At 37.7% G+C, this 20897-nt stretch overlaps 2 protein-coding genes and 1 long non-coding RNA gene across 3 annotated transcripts in view; 2 read left to right on the forward strand and 1 right to left on the reverse strand.

Moving 5' to 3' along the window:
- Positions 1–10874, forward strand: part of LOC134799168 (uncharacterized) — a 39154-nt gene extending 28280 nt beyond the window's left edge. The window contains exon 3 of the long non-coding RNA XR_010145340.1: positions 9391–10874. This is a non-coding gene — a long non-coding RNA (uncharacterized LOC134799168). The remainder of the gene's footprint in view (positions 1–9390) is intronic.
- LOC134799140 (uncharacterized) lies at positions 2481–9337 on the forward strand. The gene is made up of 4 exons (XM_063771544.1): positions 2481–2641; positions 3102–3158; positions 6298–6546; positions 9174–9337. The coding sequence occupies exons 1-4, from the start codon at positions 2590–2592 to the stop codon at positions 9314–9316; spliced, it is 501 nt and encodes a 166-aa protein (XP_063627614.1). The 5' UTR covers positions 2481–2589; the 3' UTR covers positions 9317–9337.
- Positions 10875–13912: 3038 nt separating the features above from the next.
- On the reverse strand, positions 13913–20159 carry LOC134799121 (protein arginine N-methyltransferase 1). The gene is made up of 8 exons (XM_063771520.1): positions 19851–20159; positions 19592–19752; positions 18160–18324; positions 17524–17672; positions 16702–16849; positions 16258–16347; positions 14595–14744; positions 13913–14225 (listed from the first exon to the last, which is right to left on the reverse strand). The coding sequence occupies exons 1-8, from the start codon at positions 19912–19914 to the stop codon at positions 14082–14084; spliced, it is 1071 nt and encodes a 356-aa protein (XP_063627590.1). The 5' UTR covers positions 19915–20159; the 3' UTR covers positions 13913–14081.
- Positions 20160–20897: the final 738 nt, after the last annotated feature.

A 20897-nucleotide genomic window follows, 5' to 3' on the forward strand; every position in this document is an offset into this window, starting at 1 on the left:
TGAATTGTTCTATACAGTGTCGTACAGTCAAGTATAAAAATATGGGTGCACAAATCATCTCATAAATATGTCCCATAACTCTTACGTCAGCGAATTAATAACTATGGGACATATTTTTGAGCAAGTTGTCTACACTCATATTTTTACATTTGACTGTATCTAACAAAGAAGCGCTTGGTAGCCCAGCGGTAAGGCGTGCGACCGACTTCCAATGTGCCTCGTGATATTTCACGGTGAAAGAAAATATCCCGAGGAAACCGGACTAATCCCGATTATAAGGGCTCTGGGTTGGTGAATAAGATTATAATGTCCAGTTGTTGTTTTTATTAGATATATGTAAATCCAGAACTTGGCCGTGCTCTGTCAATCGGCATGGATCGAGGCCGTGCGGGCTCAAACTGGTTCGCAACGGTACCGCGGGTCAACCACCTTACACCCTGACACTGTCAGACTGTCACCAACACTTTAATAGTCAAATCACTACTTTGCTATTATCTACAGATGTGCAAGTAGCGAAACTTTTCAAAAAGTTGGAAATGTTCTCACAACTCTGGGCATTTTTCTTCATGAAACTTCCCAGAATTGTGTTAACTTTCCAAGTTTTTGGAAACTTGCAACCTGGCAAGCTCTGTTGAGGGAAAAACTCGTAGCCCGCCTGATGTTGTGTTTAAACGGTGTAGAAACCGGAAAAAAACTGAAAATAAACTACGTGTGTATTCCAAGAGCGCTTAGATACTGGGTATCTACCGCAAACATCGAAATAGAGGATCGTTTTTTTTCTCGGCAGCTCCAGGCCCCTATTTCACCACGGTGACAGGTGCGACAATTCGACAAATGTCACTGTTGCTGTCAATGATGGTAATTAAGCGGTTACCGTAGCCTATGGAGGCCTGTGACGTCAGTAAACAGTGATTACGATAATTGTCGCACCTGTTACCGTGGTGAATAGGGGCGTTTTCCCGAGGAGTAAACTACGATGGAAGAAAACGGCTATGATCCCGAAAGTAGCGTAAAGTATGTTGATTGTAGGTGCCTATGTATAGGTAGTACATAGTGCTTAGATGTTTCGTACTTCCCTATACTATGCACTAAAGTAATAAACCTTGGCATACATTTTAAGTTATAGATACTAAAAGTATCCATGATAAATAATTGCCTAAATAGCATGTAGGTACTCAGTCCCTTATGTTCCCCAGGTTTAGAATAAATATAATATAGGTACCACATATCTTTATCAATATTTTACCCTGTATTTCTGTAGACTAGGTAGGTACTTATACAAAATACCTACCTAATAACAGTGTTATACAAAAAGATATCATTTAATAAATTGTCCACATTATCACCATCAGTTAAAATAAATGGCTATTGCTATTAAGCAAACCCGGGCCATTCAAAGTGCAGTGTCATAAATGCACATTTGAAGTGACTAGTAGGAAAATTCAAGTTAATCTCGTTATATAACACCTGCATATAATTGCAGGCCTCAATAGGAGAGTTTAAGGACAACTCATAGACTGGAACTTTACCATACCAGTACGCTCTTGAAGTATAGTTCTGCACGCAAGTGAAAATAATTTATTCTTATTTAGCCAGCTTTGTCAGCAGAAAAAAATTCGTACAGATTTAGAATTTTGAACATTTTCCTCTGACAAAGTTGTCTTTCCGGTATTCAGACTGGAATTCAGACCTTTTAAATAATGAACAAAAGAGACTTTCAGATAAAGTGGAAAGATTTTACAGAAAATCGTGATGGGCCCCGAAACAATGGTCTACTTTATGGTTCCTGGTCCACTTCAACTTCAACTTCCTCATTTATTCATCAAATAGGCCACAAGGGTACTTTTACACGTCAACAATGAATTTACATACAAGCAAAAATAATATCAACAATTATACTCTACGGATACTTTATGGGGTTGCTCTAAGTCGCATCTCTTAGTTTACTAAGAGGGCACATCTATTTAAAGTTGTACCAAAAAATTGTGTTAGAATTGGGAACGTATATATTATTTCTACTCAGAATCACGATAGTTATATCATACCTAAGTACTCTCGCTGCTCTATGGCCTCGTCAGCGGGATAGATTCACCTAGACAATTTTTAAATCTGAAACAGCTTCTCTTGTCTCTTAATAGTTCTAGATCTAGAGGAGGAGATTTAAGGATGACTCACGTTAGACCGGGCCGTGTCTGGGCCGGAGCTTTTGGCGCTTACTTTTATATGACATGACAGGCGATCACGTGATGATTTCCATTAAAATGATGCCCCGGAAGCTCCGGCTCGGACACGGCCCGGTCTAACGTGAGTCATCCGTAAAGGCGCTCAAACATTAATAATTATGTGCATCCATAAAAATGCTAATCACTTTTTTTCGGACCTTGTCGATTCCTGCAGACTAACTAATTTTAAAGCCTCATAATTAAGTATAGATTAGTATCTTCGTAAACATTTCGCACGCGCCTGTACCGGTAGATCCACCTATACCGCCTTATTTTCATTAGGGACATCGATCTCGGTGCTCCACTCCGGCGCACGCGAGATATCATTTAATTATTTTATATTAATTTAATAGATAATTGTGCTACAATGGATAAAAAGTTGTGCGTCGTCTTTGTTGCAATTATTGCTGTTGCTCAAGGTAGGTTTATTTTTACGAACTTTTATCATTTGATGTATTTGTAGATATATATTTTACATATTCTAAATATTTTGCAGTAGTTAAATTTACTTAAAATCTGCAACATACTCTTGACTTGGTAAACTTCGGTACTTTTTTATTTTAGCACATGTCACTAAAAAGTAACAACTTAATTTACATTTTCAAAGTAATCTTTATAATCCCTAATGTCAATGTAGAAAATTATAAAAACTAGACGACTTTTTATTTATTTATATAAATGTAGGCACATAGGATTGTCCAGATATACCTACTTTATCTTATTACAGAATAGATCTCATCATCATTTAATTGGAACTTTGAAACTACTAGGTATTTATTTTAAGTCTTCAGATGTTTAAAAACGAAATACTGGCAGGTGTAGGCAACTGCAGTTTTGAATCTAGGTACTGTTTATTTACACATTTTATTACAAAAATAGGTGTGCAGCAAGAATCCAATTATGACTTAAGCCGAAACAGGCTGGGCTCGGGGAATGGTGAGTGTCACTAATCACTTCTGTTCTATGGCAAACATCACATCACATATCATTAATACTTAGCGCCACTTGCACCATTCCATTAACCCGGTTAAACCTGGAGTTACCATGGTTACCAGTATCACACCGATTAAAAAATGTAACCGCTAACCTCGGGTTGGCGCAAGTGGCGCTTATTGCCAGAATTTAGGTCGTTTAGGGGGTTCTTTCCAAAAAATTAACCACAAGGACTACTTTAGACGTAAACACAGCTGCATCTTCTGAACAGTTATAATCAACGTCTGATTCAGGTCAACTTGTGTAAAAGCACTGGCTCTCACTTTATGATTAGTTATTACGGATCTGGTCAATAAAATGTCCCTGGCGACTAGTTACGATCTTACGATGCCTTTAGGTGTTCTTGGCGTTCAAAAGGACAATGTATGGAAATAAAAATGAAGGCATAAAAAATAGAATATTGAGCTGAGAAAATATACCCCTATTAAATTGGTTATTTGTTTACCAGAAATTCGTTATGTGGTAACAATATTTTTTTAATCCAGCGATGATTAAAATTACATGTACCTACATACCTATATAGATACTCGGCGATTTAGAGAATCGTATCTCGGAATCGTATGGTAGATAGAGTTAATTGACGGTAGGTACAGACAGCATCACTGGTCAGAAATTAAAGTCGGGACTTATTTTCTTTAAAAACTTTTAAAAGTTTAGGTGTTCTTTTTGTAAAATATCTGTCTGGACATTGTAATATACCTAACTATGCCCTAAGTTTGTTGTAAGGACTGAATAACTTAAAACTTTTCCTCGAGTCTGATAGAAACGTACCTAGTACCTACTTATCCAGTAGCGAGGGCCAGGCGCCGTAGCGGGTTGAGAAATTTCATATAATATAAATTATGAATTACTTACCTACTTACAGGTAAAATAAATGATACCTACTACCTAAGTATTTATACTTTATTCTCAAGAGCCATAAAATTTGGGTTTTTGAAATTCTTAATAAAGTACCTAATACTTACTTTACCCGTTTTTTATGACTTTTAAGTGATTTAATTTGATATCTGAGATATCTCAACAACATCCATTATTTATGAACATGAATTGAATAACAAGAGGGCACCACAGTCTGTTTATTATTGTAACTCTACCAAAAACCTCTTCCCATACGATTCTAGCAGCATTTTAGAAAGTTCACGTCATTCACCATTCGCAGTTCATTTCGTCTCATGACTAATTCATTGCGTTCATAGTTTTTATAATGCATTTATTTCATTTAACCACGCATTTAACACTTACCATAGTTAATTTAAAAATTTTAAAGTAGGTACTACGTACATAGATAGGACAGTCAGCATCAAATAGATAGTGACGGCCAAAGATGTCAAGTATATCGAGACACATCTTTATTCCTATCATCGTATGGTAACAAAAGGTGTGTTATGATATAGGTATGTACTTATTATATTTGGCCGCTTTGGCAGACTGGCAGTCACTATCTATTTGATGCGGTATTCATTTAATATCTGATGATTGATGTCCAAAAAACTCGATCCCTACCGGCTTGTTTAATTTTCTGACAGTTGAGCAATATATTATTCTATGGATCATGATTATCATGTAGCTCCAACCTCCAACGTGTCTACGAACATCCTACGAATATATTTCATTGAATTTCAAAAATTCTTTGACATATTTTGAAGAATCTGTATAAATTATTATTATTACACAAAATTTTACCAAAATTTAATGTTAACTTTCAACGGTTTAGGCTGCGCGTTGTCTGTCAGTATCTAAGTATATAAATATAACGTCTCACTTATCCAAAAAATACCAATTCTGAGAAACGACAAAAACACCTGCATTGTTACCGACACGTAAACTGGTAAAAAACAACAATTTAAGATGATTACGCTTAACTAACATGTACTCCAAACTCTAACTAATTAATCATCTAATTACAATGGCGTCGTCTCGAAACAAGGACAGACGAATGTGTTGTTAAAAGTATAATTAGGTAAACTTCTTCTCAAGCCATAAGGAAATCCTTGGTGCCTAAACTAAGCCACGGTCTGTAGAACACCATTCAGCAGTATCTTGCGTTGCATTATCCGAGTTATTTATACATAGATAGATAAAGATTTTGTCTCCCAAGTTGAATAGTTCTAACAGAGCACAAAACGCGGTTCCTTCGCTTTTCAATAGATATTGTTACCTCTTTGACATGTTATGGAATTTCATTTTACCCCCTATTTAACAGGTTGGCTTTAATACCTAAAGCATTTTTTTTTCAACTCAGCTACCCTATCCCAACGTAATTATTTACCTCCAAGTTCGGATCCGGTGTCCTAAGACTAATAAGATCCTTACTCTAGGTTGTTTTTGCGTCAGACAGGTAGTGGGAAAGTATAATAGATAAGATATATTATAATACGAATAATGTTTAAAAACTATATGTAGAGCATGCACCTTATAGTGGGTACCTTAATCCTACTGGAACCTTAATATCTGCTATAGATCTTAGTATTTAGTCATCGTTCATATTAAGCTATAGGTATATAGACAATAATGTACCTACTGATTTTAAACTTAAATGCGTCGGATTAGTAGATGTTCGTAAAGATAACATTGAAACAATATTTGCATTAATAGGCAGTTAATTTTAACTAAATTGTGCTTTTGTTATCTTAGGTAATATTGAACTAAGTTTAGGTAGGTAATTAAAGGGTTACCTCTACCTAAATTACTTAAACTGTAATCAAATTTCATGGTCAATAAATTACCTACTTGTCTCGGTTGCATGCTAAAAGATCCCGAGATAAGATTTTTGGCAAGCCATTCCCAATAATTGGCGCTAGCACTAGCTGGTTTTATGAATATGACTCCCATATGCCCTTCCAAAACAGAGGAAAAAACTAGGCTTAAAAGAGATTAAGTAGTTTAGTTTTCTCAATATGTTTTAACATATGATCAGCCAAGAAATATCAGACGTTCTTATATTCATTCATTAATCATTATGATTAACATCACTCTCAGTAACCAAATACATGCACACCACCATAATCAGCTCTCTTAACCATCATCTCATCTCATCTAACCACAGGTTTCAGCCTAAGAGACATAGCGGCTTTTTTCCTAGGCGGCTACGGACAATACAACCCCGACTACTCACACTACCCGAACACCGGCCCAGGCCTCTACCCCAGCGGGCCCGGGTACCCGGGGCAGTATCCGGGGAGTGGATACCCGGGTGGGTACCCGGGTAAGCCCGGGTTGGCTGGGCCGCCGGGCGCGCACCCGGGCTGCCCGCTTTGCGACTCGTCGGTGTATAGCTACTGTTCGTATAAGGAGGCCCACGATGCTTGCTGCTGCGAGAGGGATACTGGATGTAAGTTTTTGTGTTTAGTTTGGAAATGTACAGTTATAAAAACACCTGGAGGCTTATTCAGATATCCCTTCTTGTTATGATGACATTTCTGGTTGTAGAAACGATCCATATAGTTTATAATTATAGCAATAGCATTGGCAGCATATTCTTGTGTACCTAGATAACAACAAATTACTATCTGAATAGACCTCCTGCAATAGTTGCAGAAATAAAAATAATATCTGGCACATTTTCCCTCACGTTGGGGCGGTGAAAAAAATTTTCATGCCTTGAAACCCGCGCCTAATACTCGTTTCCACTTTTTGAACCACTAGACTAGGCTCGTGGTTCATTTGGAATCTCTCACTTGATCGTGCCCCACGTTACGGCTCGGCCACGACATTTCGCGATTTGCGACGGCGGTAGCGATATAACCATAGATTGGAGCGAGACACAGCGATCAGACCTTTCGTTCCCACCTATGGTTGTCGCTGCCCCCGTCGCCAGTCGCGTAATGTCGTGGCCAAACCGTTAGCATGACGGGTAACCAACAACCATGCTCCCTTGTTTAACAAATATACCTAACTAGCAGCAGGGGTGCGAAACTCCTGACTTCGGCCAAACTCGGCTCCGCTCGGCTCAGCATTGCTGTTAACACAAATTGACGTCCCTTTGTGTGCCCGACCACAGATAAGATAATGGCTTGAATTTTGACAACCCTAAATAGCCGAAAGGGATACTTAATGCCATATATTAGAAAGGGACAGCATGATTCGACCCTGAACCGCTGTCAATCTTCGGTTTTGTAGGAAGTTTCCTTTCTTTCCGGTAGTACTATTATTTATTCTGTGCTAGCAGTATTTTACCTACCTAACATGAGTAAGGAGCATTTCTAAAAAAGGTCATACAAAATTAACGTCAAATGAAAATAGTAGATTGTACAACAAGGGCATAAAGTGACCCATTTGTACCCGAGGCAATTTTTTGGTCTGAGCGAAGCGAAGACCAAAATATAGTAGACGAGGGTAAAAATGGACATTTATGCCCTTGTTGTACACTCTGCTTTTCACTTCGATTGCGAGGAAAATATACAAAAAATCAAATATTTTAGGTTATTTTAACGTATTTATTCAAGACTAAAGAAAATTGTTCTTGGGCCGGTCTAGGGTTGCCAGATGGTCGGGATTTGGCGGGATTCTCCCGATTTTTAGCAGGTGTTCCCGATTCCCGACAAAGTGTAAACTGTCCCGAAAAACAGCTTCTCGTTATATAGCTGGTCAAGCAGATCTTGTCAGTAGAAAACGGCGGCAAATTTGAACAATGTAGGCGCGAAGGGATATCGTCCCATAGAAAATTTGAATTTCGCGCCTTTTTTTACTGACAAGATTTGCTTGACCAGCTATAAAACAATAATTTCAAGTTCCGAACTGTCGTCGAGCGAGCGAGCTGACGTACCTAGTGCCAATAATGTAAAATACCGTTGTTTTCAATACAAATACTTTAATTTGAATGTATTTTTTTTTAGAGATGCCCCGAATAGTGAATTTGGCCGAATACCGAATATTCGGCCCCTCTCTCGGCCGAATACCGAATATTCGGCCACTCTCTCGGCCGAATACCGAATATTCGGCTCCTCTCTCGGCCGAATACCGAATATTCGGCGACCGAATATGGGGCTGTCCATAAATTACGTCATCTATTTTTGACTATTTTCGACCCCCCCCCCCTAAAAACATCCAAAAATCATGCTTCGAATGACCCCGTTTCCTCCTACGTCATGCTACCATCATCCGATGTCCAGACCCCCCCCCCCCTAATTTGAAATGACGTAATTTATGAATAGCCCCTATTCGGCATGACATGCGAACATTTTGAGTCACAATTATTATGCAAACTGTTAGCCATCAAATAAAGCACTACGTTTGCTAAGATATATTTTTATGTTGAACAGAATTAATGAATGTATATTAGAGTATTTAGAGTCAATCAAATCAGACCCATGATAAAAATAAAATATTTTGTAATCGATAAATGCTCAAAAACGTGCCTTCGTATTTAACTACTTCCAAGAATACATTTTAAATATTAAATATACCTATATAGTTTCTGGTAATTTTTTTTGTAATTTTTCTTTTTAGGTAGATGCAACAGATATTCGGTATTCGGCCGAATAGTAGGCAACATTCGGCCGAATACCGAATATTGGGCAAAGTGTCCGAATAGGCCGAATACCGAATAGTTGCCGAATCATGGCATCGTGGCAATCGTGGCATTTCTAATTTTTTTTTCCCGACTTAAGTCCCAAAATCCCGAAAAATTGATATTGTTTCCCGATAATAGCGCCTTTCCATCTGGCAACCCTAGGCCGGTCGGAGGCGCGGGGCACGCCGATCGGGAGAGCGCCGGTCGGGGGCGCGCCGGCAGGGCTGGCAGTTTGTATGGCAGAATTTGGACTTTATTGCTAAGTCAATAAGGGTCGTAATAGATGATTTTACTTTATGCTCTAGAGCATAAAATGCGATTTTATGTCGTCTACGCACGACATAAAGGTGCACTTTTTGAGCATGAGAAGTGAAAAGTTAATTATTCTCTAGTATTGATAAAAGCTTACTTAATTGATCTACTACATTCATATATAATGTCCACAGACAGCCTCAACTGCCGCAAAGTGGACTGCAAGTACCTGTACTCCAACTCGTGTCAGGAGTACAACCTGATCTCCTCATGCTGCTGCGTCGACGTGAAGAGTGCTGGTGCCGTACCCGTCGTGCCGGTGGCTGTCGTTGGATAAGCTACCTTAAGTACAGCCGACCCACGAGAACGAATGAGCCGAATGAGGGTTTCCGCGATCGACTTTTTCACTAGCGTGGCGAGATGTCTAGCTGTCATAATCCACCAATCATGTTTAACCATATTTTATTTATTGGTGGATTTTGACAGCAGCTATCAAAAAGACCTCTCGTCACGGTGCTGCCACCTAGTGAAAATCTCGATCGCAGAAACCCTCATTGAGCGAGATTTTCTTGATGGAAGAGTGTTTTTCTTAGAAAAAGTACTCGTTAGCGTGGTAAATTGTCAACAGTATATTAACAAAGAGAATTTAGATAGAGGGGTGTTGTCAAAGTTAATTTTGTAGTCACATTAAATTCACTGCCATCTTTCGACCCAGGGATTAAAAGTTTTAGAACGCCATCGCCATTTGACTTCGTTCCTTATTTTTTTTAATACTAAATTCTCTTTGGTATATGTGCATCTCATTTATTTTATCCCACTCTGGATTCTACACATACGTTGTTGCTGGCGCGTGAAAATGGCTGATTACTAGACTCGGACCAAGCTAACTCTGCGTGGCAAAGTGTCATTAATGTCAAAACTCCATGAAACTATGAACTCACTTTGTTCTGTTCAAAATAAACGTATCTTCTGTACCTAAGTATTTTGTAATGTATAGAAATTAATACTTGCACCCAAAACACCGACAAAATGTCTTCATTGGCAATGACAGCTTTAAAATGTAATTCATTTCACACTTGACAACCAAAACTCGCTTTAAGTAACAAAATTAAATACTAACAGAGCTCGTATCTTAGTGCAGTTAGTGTTATTTTATAGGAAACGATTGTACAGAGTTTTGGTTGTTAACTGAATGTAATATAAGGTAATAAAAAAAAACAACAAAACTTTGGCTTACTCATTTATGCACCTCTAAAATTAAGAGTACCACCGGTACTACGCACTGTTGTAGAAATTCCGACACAGCCGGCTATCAAAATTCAACTTTAAGTCGTTACAACGAGAGTCAAAATTCGCTTGGGTTGAGAATCTCACAGATACACCTAGGCGTATTACCAGGACTATCACAGTAAATCGCATACAACACTCCTATTGAAAATAATACATACGATGTTCGCGGTCACGCCCATATCTAGTACAAACATGAGAAATCTAACTACTGACACTCGGAATTATTAGAATACAGCATTGAAAATTCCTGTATTATCATTCAATTATTCAATTATGTTTACAAAATATGTCATGCAATACAATTATTCTTCATTAAGTATGAAGAACTGAAAATTCCTGGACTGGCCACTTAGAAAAAATAAGTTTCAGTATGGCCCACGTACAACAGAGTACAAATGTGCCAGTTGGTGAAAGCTTAGAGAATATAACCAAACGGAGTGGTCATTAACAGGCGTTCCCCTCTGTCGAAAATAGGCAGCCAATGGTCAACGACATGTCAACCACATGTATGGACTGACGTTTATCTGACATGGCTATGTTTACGTTACGTATACATTTGATGTGCCCCTCCCCCGCAAAAAACGGCAGACTATTTTGTACCGCAAATTATATATAAGTTTTCGAAAAGTTGGAAAAATTATCATTCAGAAAAATAATGCCTGAGCCACACTAACGGGAACTGCCGTTAATTATCGCGATAATCCCAGTGTGGCCGTGTGAGAATCGTCCATTATCGCGATAATCAACTGCGTTTCCCGTTAGTGTAGCCCCGCCATAAGTCTTTGGCGTGCAAAGAATTTACCAAAACTGTATTCTAATAGTGGTCCGAGTGCATATCACTATGTCCAATATCCAAGCTTCGACCTTAAACAGTAGTTATACATCGCAAGATCTATCACTCGAAGTTTTATATTGGACGTAGTGACAATACCTAAAATACAAGAATAATACGTAACACTGGCATATACGAGTAAACTACCCAATGCAAAGTTCTATAATAGGCTATTTCGACATATTCTACAGAACCAGAATAGTTATAGAATATTTGTAATTAAATAGGAAATTCATTTTGACTTGGCAAACTATTTTTGAAGGACGAATCGATATTGAACATAATAACAGGCTAAAATTTTACAAAGCAACACTTTTAGGCTACCATAATATAAATGTAAACACTAAACATTCCAATTTAATTTAAATTTAGTGTCAATATTTACTACGAAAAGTTATTACTTGTGTTTTAACGTTATAAAATATGATCCGTCGTATCATAAGCTCAATACCTTTAGGATTCGTTTGACATCTTATGGCGGAATTCCACCAGTGTGCGGCACTGTGCGGCACAAGTATTTTTGTACTGTATGCTTATGCCGCTGGTGGAAATAGTGGAATGCTGCCTTTAATACAGGTTGGCCAAAAAATAAGTGCATTCCCGTTGCCAGGGAGGTTTTGGGATTATACTGAGCAACTTTTACTACGGGACCAAACCCGATATCGCGAAAAAAAAATTTACCCTCCCATAGAAAATGGACCAGCCAAAATGTATGAAACAGACAATCGTTTTTTCGCGATTTCGGGTTTGGTCCCATTGTAAAAGTTGCTGCTCAGTATAATCCCAAAACCTCCTTGGCAACGGGAATGCACTTATTTTTTGGCCACCCTGTATAGTAAAAAAACTCCTAAAGATATTGATATCCTGTTTTCGAGTAACCAAGCTATCTGGAGTTTCTCATACATACTAGTGTAAACTATCCTTATTCCTAAACATACAGCGACCATTATAATAAGAACGTTTCCTATCATGAACCATTTTAAAGAACAAACTTACAGAATTTTGTGATATAATGAAATTTATGAATCATTATTTAAACATTAAACATACGAATATGCATGTGTTAAATTGTTATTTTATAGAATGTAGCAAAAATACAAAACAGATTGCATGCTGAAAACCCATTTCATATAAAGTTATGTGACTTTTGTTTCTGGCCAAATTCCTTAATAAAACGTCTAATTTGGCAGATGCACATATTTGTTTGTGAATCATTTTCTTTTCACAAGAACACTTTGTATGTTTAACGATTTTCATGATAACTAGAGCAAACTCATGCTATGGTATTCGTTTTTGGTAATAAAACTGATAAATTATATAGGTAGAAAACATTTCTGAATATGCACAGTACAAGTAATATAACTTAAGAAAAAAGGCGTTATGCAACATATGCGCAATGGAAATATTTGATGCCACTTACAATTAAATATGTAATACTAAAAGGTAAACTAGACATTAACGGCAGTGTCTAAAGGCACAAAAATATATCCAAACATCTACTCCCTGATAAAAACACAACGCTAGCGATTCTAAAACAAATAATTTTGTGCCTTGTTAAAACATGAAAAACGCCTCATTTCTTAAGTTTTTAACCTATTCATAAGTCTCCGTGATAATAATTGTGAGATGAAAATATGAAATTCATTCTGATTACTTAGAACAGCAAAATAAAGTTCTGGCATGTATGCTCCAAATACTTATGATAGAATCACTAAGCTTATTATTTCAAAAATAAGACGGTAGAACACTGGGACATGTCTATTCGTTTCTATAAATGTAGCTTTGGTTTTTTTACACTTTATTCTCATACAAAAGGCCGTTTAAAAAGTAAAATGGAAGCCTGTCTGATGTAAAATGGCAAAGGCACCCAATATTTACGAAAATGTTGTAGCTTTAACTGTAAGTAAAGTATATTTTCAACCATACCGTTTTAAAAAAAAGTTATGATAGCATTGACTGAATTTCTTAGTTATATGTTCATTTATTTTAACCTCCTCACCCTCCTGAGACCCAAAAGCAGTTGTTATGTTTTTGAATTTGCAACCTTTAGTAAATCAATAATAGTTCGTGCGTCGTTCGTGTTTGTTTGTTTATTGGAGAAGTGGCAGCCTCATGGGCCCTTGCCAAAATACAGTAAATGTAGATCACAAGTAAAATATTTCATAATACAAAGTATTAATGCATGATGTACAGTGATAGGCCTTCACGATGCACTAGAGCAGCGGTCGGCAACCTTTTAGCAGCCAAGGGCCATATAGTAGTTAACGAAATTGACGCGGGCCGCACTTTGTTAATATTTATGACTTTATCAGACATTGTCGTTTGTCAATATTACATACAAAATAACCAGGGAGGCTCGCGGGCCGTAAGTGAGAGGTTCGCGGGCCGCCTGTTGCCGACCGCTGCACTAGAAGATAGCTGGAGCAGCAGTACTAAGCGTAATGGCGGCCGAGACCACGAACCGCCGAATGATGTCCATGAATTGGTTACTTATTCGTATTTCCAGAAGAATTCTTCATTAACTGCACCCGTCACACTTGCCATTCACTGCATAATATGCTATCTAAATTATACATTAAACAGCAGAATGCAAAAAATAAAAATAAATGTCTGGAGCACGATCCGCCATGTTCCAAGGATCATTCGAAAGTCATCGCTCGCGTGTAATGTGTGACCCCGCGTCCAATACAAAATTTTGAACGCGGAGTCTCAGAAGTTTAATCCTAGGCTGACATTTCCTAAATGACAATCGAATGTCAGTCTTGCTCATTGAAAATAGAACACATGTTTGAAGTGTCGTATGTGGGAAATATATATCCCTTAGCCTAAAGGGTTAAGCCTGATCAGATATACTACCGAACACCGGCTATCGCCTTACTACAGAATAACATATTGGCCATATCTTCATAATACATAAAAATAGCATAAAATGTATGTTAAAAACCAAAGCTACACTAGCAGAAATCTGTAGTGGTTGCGCTCAGCGCATCCTGTAGTGGTTCTTCTCCTGCACCTGGCACAGTTCGCCCTTGAAGTCGATCTCTATCTCGAAGTCCAGGTCGCGGTTGTTGCGCGCGTTCTGACGCATCGAGAAAGTGCCCGTTATCTCTTCCTGCTTCTTCACCTGACAGGGAAATAATAGTGTCAACTTACAATATAAGCACAGTGTAAAAAGTAGCAGTGGACCGACGCCTTTGGTGTTTGCGTAAATGCCGACACTGCACAAGAACACAGGTTGTCACAGACTTTTACACAACTGCCCAAAAATTACAAACATTTCAAATAAATATATCAAACATTTGTGAAATATATAAAAAAATATACATAATACTGGTGCAAAGTGACAATTACAATCTATAATAATCTGTAGTATAGATTCTATACAAACAATAATTACTACCATCGTCAACAGAGTAAATTGTCTATTCATAAATCTTATTGCAATGAAATAAGATCGATCACTGTTCAGTTAAGTGTGTGACCGGGTACTTACAGTCATGTACTCATCGAAGTAGAAGACGGTCTGCTTCCAGTGAGTGTAGGGCGCCTCGGGCGCCGTGCTGAAGCCGAGCCGCTTGTGCGACTTCGTGAACTCCACGTTGAAGAACGTCACCAGCGCCTGGATGAAGTCATTGCGGCGGACCTAGCAACACACATATTGTAATATTTGCATAAACTCCTATATAGTCACTGGGATAGGAACATTCCCTTGAAATAAACGGCTAATGAACACCAGATACCTAATGCAACATGGCTTTAGCTCCCGCGTTAAATCGGCATTAATCGTAGTGTTAACTGCTGGAAACGATTCAACGGCACAACACTATTTTCTGTAGCAGGGGCACAGCACCTCAGTAGACCTCAACAAGCTAAACCAATTCAGCTGAATATTAATTACGAAGGTACCCAAATTGAAGAAGTTTCATCATACAAATTTCTGGGCGTCGTAATTGATAGTCATCTGAATTGGAAACAACACATTGATGGTTAATAGTAAAATAAGAAAATTCTGTTATGGACTGCAAGTACTTGTAAATGTATCAACCACAAAAACTGCGACTTTAGCATACTATGGTTATATCTATTGCATTCTAAACTATGGTATCATTTACTGGGGAAACTCTGTAAATGCCTCATCAACTTTCATCCTACAAAAGAGATGTGTTAGAATTATTTTTGGATTGAGAGACGACGAATCATGTCGGAATATATTCAAGACCCAAGGTTTACTAACCCTAACTAGTATTTACATTTTGCAATGCTGTATTTTTATCAAAAACAACGCCTCTGAATTTCATGTTAAACAAACAAACAGGCCTGTTAGAAATAAGTATTTGCTCAACTTACAAGTTCCTGACTCAAAGTTGACAATGGTACGTAAAGGGATGTATTACACTAGTATTAAAATATACAATCATTTGCCAAACTACATTAAAATGATGTCAGGAACAACATTTAAAACTACATTAAAGAACATACTCATAAAAGCAAGTTTTTATAATCTAAATGAATATTTTGATTATAATTTTAACGATCTCATGTAATAATTAATGTTCCTCTAATCTAAATGTAAAAATACTAGATATTATTATAGGTATTATTCAGTACTGAAGAGATGAAGGAGATGAACCTATTGCATGCTCTGACGGGTAGATTATGTGTTCTGATAAACATTGTAACATCTTTACTTTACTTTACTATTGTAAATGTACCATAATCTTGCAATAAAGACATTTTTGATTTGATTTGATCTTGGATTGACGCCGATCAGATCGATAGTGTTGTTTGAATTTAATTATGCGTTTTATAAAGAATTACATCGGGGCTCAATGTTGCTTGTAAGTATGAAAAAAGACAATAGCCACTTGGAATAACACACATTAGTTAATGCAGCACGGCTCCGGATCCCAGTGTAGGCACGCGCGTGCACTCGCCGGTAGAAATGTATAAAACTAAATGATAGGTGTCACATTGTTAGCATTGCGGAACCTGACGGTTGACTTACAATTCCAAAGAGTATATGCACATTTGCAAGGAACAGTGAACCAGAGCCATCCAGGTGTGTGTTGACAATAGAATATATAAACTCAAGCGAGCATGGTATTACCATTACCACCTAACGTCAAGAAGAAATTGTCGAACATTAAATAACTTACTTGCAGATGGAATTTAGATTCGAAGTTGAGATCTTCTTTCTTGACCGTGTAAAGATCTATTTCCTTCAGGAGACACGAATTCGTAACTACCTGTAACACACATTACAAAAATTAGTTATCTATTTTGATTTATGAATGTTATGATTACTCTATGTACAGATGTAGTGCATAATTATTTTCCATCGTTTTTTCACGGAAATGTACGAACGTGTCTTGCTATTTCAATCAGTCTCGGTACAAAAAGTACTCTGAAGTAGCATGACAAATACGAACGTTTCCGAGAAAATACGATGGAAAACTATGCACTACATCTGTATCATTTTATTATATACGACACGCAATTTTGTCTGAAAAATTTCGTCACAGTGGCAGTGGAAGCCTCATATATCAGAAGCAAAGGGAGAAGTGAAATGACTTAAGATTAGCGGCGATTAGTGTTCTGACCTGTTTGGCATCAACCACGTCGACCAGCGGCTCCGAGATGGCCACCTTGCGAATGGAGGACATGTCGAAACCGTACACATCATCCCACCAGTTGATCTTCTCGTCCTTGTACTGCCGGTCCTCGATGCCGCAGATGAACAGGGTGCATCTGAACAAATATTGTATTTTTATAGGCCTCTTATTGTGAATTGTGATTATTGCGCAAGCAAAACACGGTGCGGCACTTACTCAGTTTAAAAATGTAAGGAACTCTAGACTGCACGTTGAATAATCTAGGTCGTGACTTTAAAAAGAGCCTATTATAGTCAACACCATTGTGTGTTACATTATGTTTTTGTTAGCCTACTTTTCAAAAATAGTTCGCTTATTTGTGATGATTGTTTGGTTACTGTATTCAATTACCAGCTGTGACTGCGGTTCAAACGCAAATCATGCCAGCGTCAAGTTTTTACATTTAGCGTGAGCAGAGTGCAAATATGTCGACATCCATGGATAAAGTGTAAAGATTTATTACTACTAGAATCAAATGGAAAGCTATGGAGGAGGCCTATGTCAAAGGACGAGTTGAAGTTAAAGTTATGGAACCGAATTAATATATACTATGTACCAACTGACTTCAATAATAAAGGCTAATTACAATTACAATTACTACTGGTCTCCAAAATTGTTGAATGAATTAAAAAAATTGTTAATTTTCAAATCGGAAACTTCCTTGGTTTCTTGTGAAATTTTACCAACTTTCTAATATTTTTGGAGGTGCTGCGATACTCACTGATCCATCCAGTGACAATTGCAAACATGTAAATTGTAAAACCATCTCACCTGTCCGGGAAGAGCATGCCATCAGGCTGCAGCCACTTGTCACGTGCAAACAGCACCGTGTCCAACATGCTCTCGTAGAACAGGCAGTAGCCCATCCACTCCGAGATGATGATGTCCACCTTCTCCACCGGCAGCTCAATTTCCTCCACCTGACGAGTTTAAACTTTAGCCTACTTCAAAACTTCAAAAACTTCAAGATGCGTTGGGGCACTTGGGACGACAACATCAAAAGGACTGCGGGGAAGAATTGGCTCCAGGTCTCACAGAACCGCGACAAGTGAAGGAGGCCTACACCCGAAGGGTAGAGAAGGGCTACAGAGAGAGAGAGAGAGGTTTTGGGTTTGGCAAAAAATCTAGTTTAAGTTAGACACTAGTGACACTACCGAAAACAGACATCTCCAAACTACAGTCCATGTACTTGCGGATGCAGCCCGCAAAAGAGGGAAGTCTCTCAGCCCAAACGTTCCAAACATTCTCTGGAGGTCCAAACGTTTTCTCAAGCATTTTTTTTTTATAAAATGTATGTAGACTTAAATTACTAAATTGTACTTGTAGCAACGCGATTTTCGCGGAGTGAGCCACGCCTGCTAATACTTGAGACGGTCGACTTCCTAAGCTTTTTAAGTAACCACTGACCTTGCCCTTGATGATCTCGATGACGTCATCGAGCCGATTGGCCTCGACGATCTTGCGCGCGTAGTCCACGATGTTGGAGCACTCCACCGCGATCACCTTGGCCGCTCCCGCCTTGGCGGCGAACATCGAGAGGATGCCCGTACCGCAGCCTATGTCTAACACTATCTGGAATTAAGATTTTTTTATATAAAGATAGTCTTAATTGACTCTTTAAAACAAAATGGAAGGGGAAGTGTGTCACTTAACTTCAAACTCGGGTAAATCCATTGACCCTCTCAGTAAACACATCTACCCTACCCACCTTTTCTTAATACCAAAAAGAATTGCATAATCTGACAGATGGATTTACCAGAGTTTGAAGTTAAGCGACTCAACTAGCCTTAGTTTGAATACAGCAGTTCAGCATAAATATGTATAACCTTATGCCAACTAATGTACAGCCTGCAAAATTGCATGGACACAAAAATAGTTATGTAGTTTGTCTCATGTTATGTCACAGGTGAAATGGCTAATCCAATTGAACATTGTAGTGTTAACTGTACAAATTCTCAGTAAATTCCTAGTATATCCTTAGATCAAAATTGAATATTTGTGATGTTGCTTATGCCTCAATAACAGATAAAACTGCCCTCCTAAGCTGAATAGCACTATCTTAAAAACAAATTTTGTAAATGGAATTCTCAGTTATAGAAACTAAAGTATAAGTTAGCAATGAATTTTCTTTGGTGATAGTGCTATTTGGCTTAGCAGGGCAGTAAAGTGCTTCAAGTTCTTTTAATCTATCCTGATGCAATGGCATCTCCCCACCATAGATAGATAGATAGATAGATAGAATACTCTTTATTGGCACACCTCAGTAAACCACCACCACCAATGAACACTGATACTAGCAGCAAGGAATGAGATAGATATATTTTACTTTTCACCAAATATGGTCATTCCTTGCTGCCAGCATCAGTCACAAGCAGGGTATTCTCCGGCACTGAATTTGTATGGCAAAAAAATAGAAGTTCCCAGTTCCGTGACACTTGTACATAAGTGTGACAGGGAGGCAATACGTCGAACATGGTTTGCGGTAGGCCCTCTGAACCGAAAGCACCCCGTCACAAGCCCAAATAACATGGACTTAGAATGGAGAAATGGCAATTCAAATGTTCATTTTCTTTATAGAATTTTAAGACTTAAGTAAATATGTAAATTTATTTAGTATACTCATTGTAGTTATTGTCAATGAACTTGATTCTAATTCTTACTTACTAAACTTATTGTAGTTATTGTCAATGAACTTGATTCTAAATTCTTGTTCTTATTTTAAGGTTAGGGAACACAAGCATCACCAATAAAGCGAGTAAGTACAGTAAAGTCTACTAATCACTTACAGCTGCAAATACGGCTTGCATAAACAGATACTAATAAAACATTTTTAACTTACTTTTCCCTTAAATAAGTGTTTATTGTGGTACATAGCATTCCTATACGTGAGTGTGCGAACTTCGTCCTTTAACATCTCCTCGTGAATACCGAAATGGGCATACGAGTCGAAATAGTAGTCTCTTGAAGTCATTTCCTCCGCCGTAACATTCTTGTCGGGCCCTAAAAAGAAACATTATATGTACTTGGTGCTCGACAAAGAAACACGTTTTTGCTTTAAGTACTAAAAACAAGCATGGTGATCGTGACAGGGCACTCACCGTTTTCCACGACGGGCGTAGACGCTGCCGAGGTACCTTCTTGAGCGACATCCATGCTTTCCATTTCAAATTAACACTGGTGGAAAAAGCCGAAAATCTAATTATAACCTAGCTTTGTACGTTATATACGCCGAATCGATATGTTGCAGCTCAAGCCCAAGTGACTCTTAATTTGAATGTATTTTCAAACTCCTATTACTTGCTACTAGCTAAAGGAACGTTAAAAGTGAATAATAAAGGAAATTAACCACTAATTCACTATTTTACAAAAAAATGCTCGAAGCGATCGCAAACCTCCGAGCATAACTTTTTTTTTCAATATCTTTTTATTCTCTATAGTCTATACTTGCACATTAAGATATATGGCAACATTATAACGAGCATAGAGCAAAATTTACTATACATAGTTTTTATTTTAAATAAAATATAAATACTGACAAATTCGGAATAAAATGCTAAATATAAAAGACTATAAAATTAATGGTTCTATAGTTGTTTCACCATATAATTTTAACCCAGGCCGAAAATATTGTTGTCAAAGTCATGGACAATATTTAAAAAATATAAAATAGTGTTGGGCTCCAGAATATCGACACGATTTACACGACTTTGTACAAGAAAAGAAAGCTTGAAAAGTTGATAAAATTATTGTTGGAATAACATAAAGGCTACAGTTACAGTCTGCAAGCTAGCCATGGTATCAGCTTAAAGGCAAAACCTTTACAAACAATGTCGATGTTGGGATATGAGAAACAATGGACTAGGCGTTATTGATTGAGAAATCGTGTAATTCTAATCGATCGGAAAATAATCGATGATAGTTTATTAAATAATAAAATAAAACATCTTCGCCGGCTTGCTAAACTACTCTTATTTAAAAAATAACTTAGAAAATAACAAAAATGTAGAGCCGAATTCTACGAGCCATTAACGTAGCTTGTAGACATTTTACGACAGCTAAAAATTAACAGAAATTTTGTATTTACATTTAGTAAAAATTAATGTAATAATGATTCAGCCTAGGTATATATGTATAGTCCCACTGCT

Source organism: Cydia splendana, chromosome 18 (genome assembly GCF_910591565.1).
Source record: "Cydia splendana chromosome 18, ilCydSple1.2, whole genome shotgun sequence".
NCBI lineage: Eukaryota > Metazoa > Arthropoda > Insecta > Lepidoptera > Tortricidae > Cydia > Cydia splendana.

Bases quoted from the DNA above. Each gene is read 5' to 3' on its own strand.
- LOC134799121 (XM_063771520.1), bottom strand. From the start codon at position 19,914: ATGGAAAGCATGGATGTCGCTCAAGAAGGTACCTCGGCAGCGTCTACG. The intron at 17,673-18,159 runs GTCAGTGGTTAC...TAAACTCGTCAG, and splicing joins TCGAGATCATCAAGGGCAAG to GTGGAGGAAATTGAGCTGCC. The intron at 16,850-17,523 runs GTGAGATGGTTT...ATATTTGTTCAG, and splicing joins GGCATGCTCTTCCCGGACAG to ATGCACCCTGTTCATCTGCG.
- LOC134799140 (XM_063771544.1), top strand. From the start codon at position 2,590: ATGGATAAAAAGTTGTGCGTCGTCTTTGTTGCAATTATTGCTGTTGCT. The intron at 2,642-3,101 runs GTAGGTTTATTT...TTACAAAAATAG, and splicing joins AATTATTGCTGTTGCTCAAG to GTGTGCAGCAAGAATCCAAT. The intron at 3,159-6,297 runs GTGAGTGTCACT...CTTTTTTCCTAG, and splicing joins CAGGCTGGGCTCGGGGAATG to GCGGCTACGGACAATACAAC.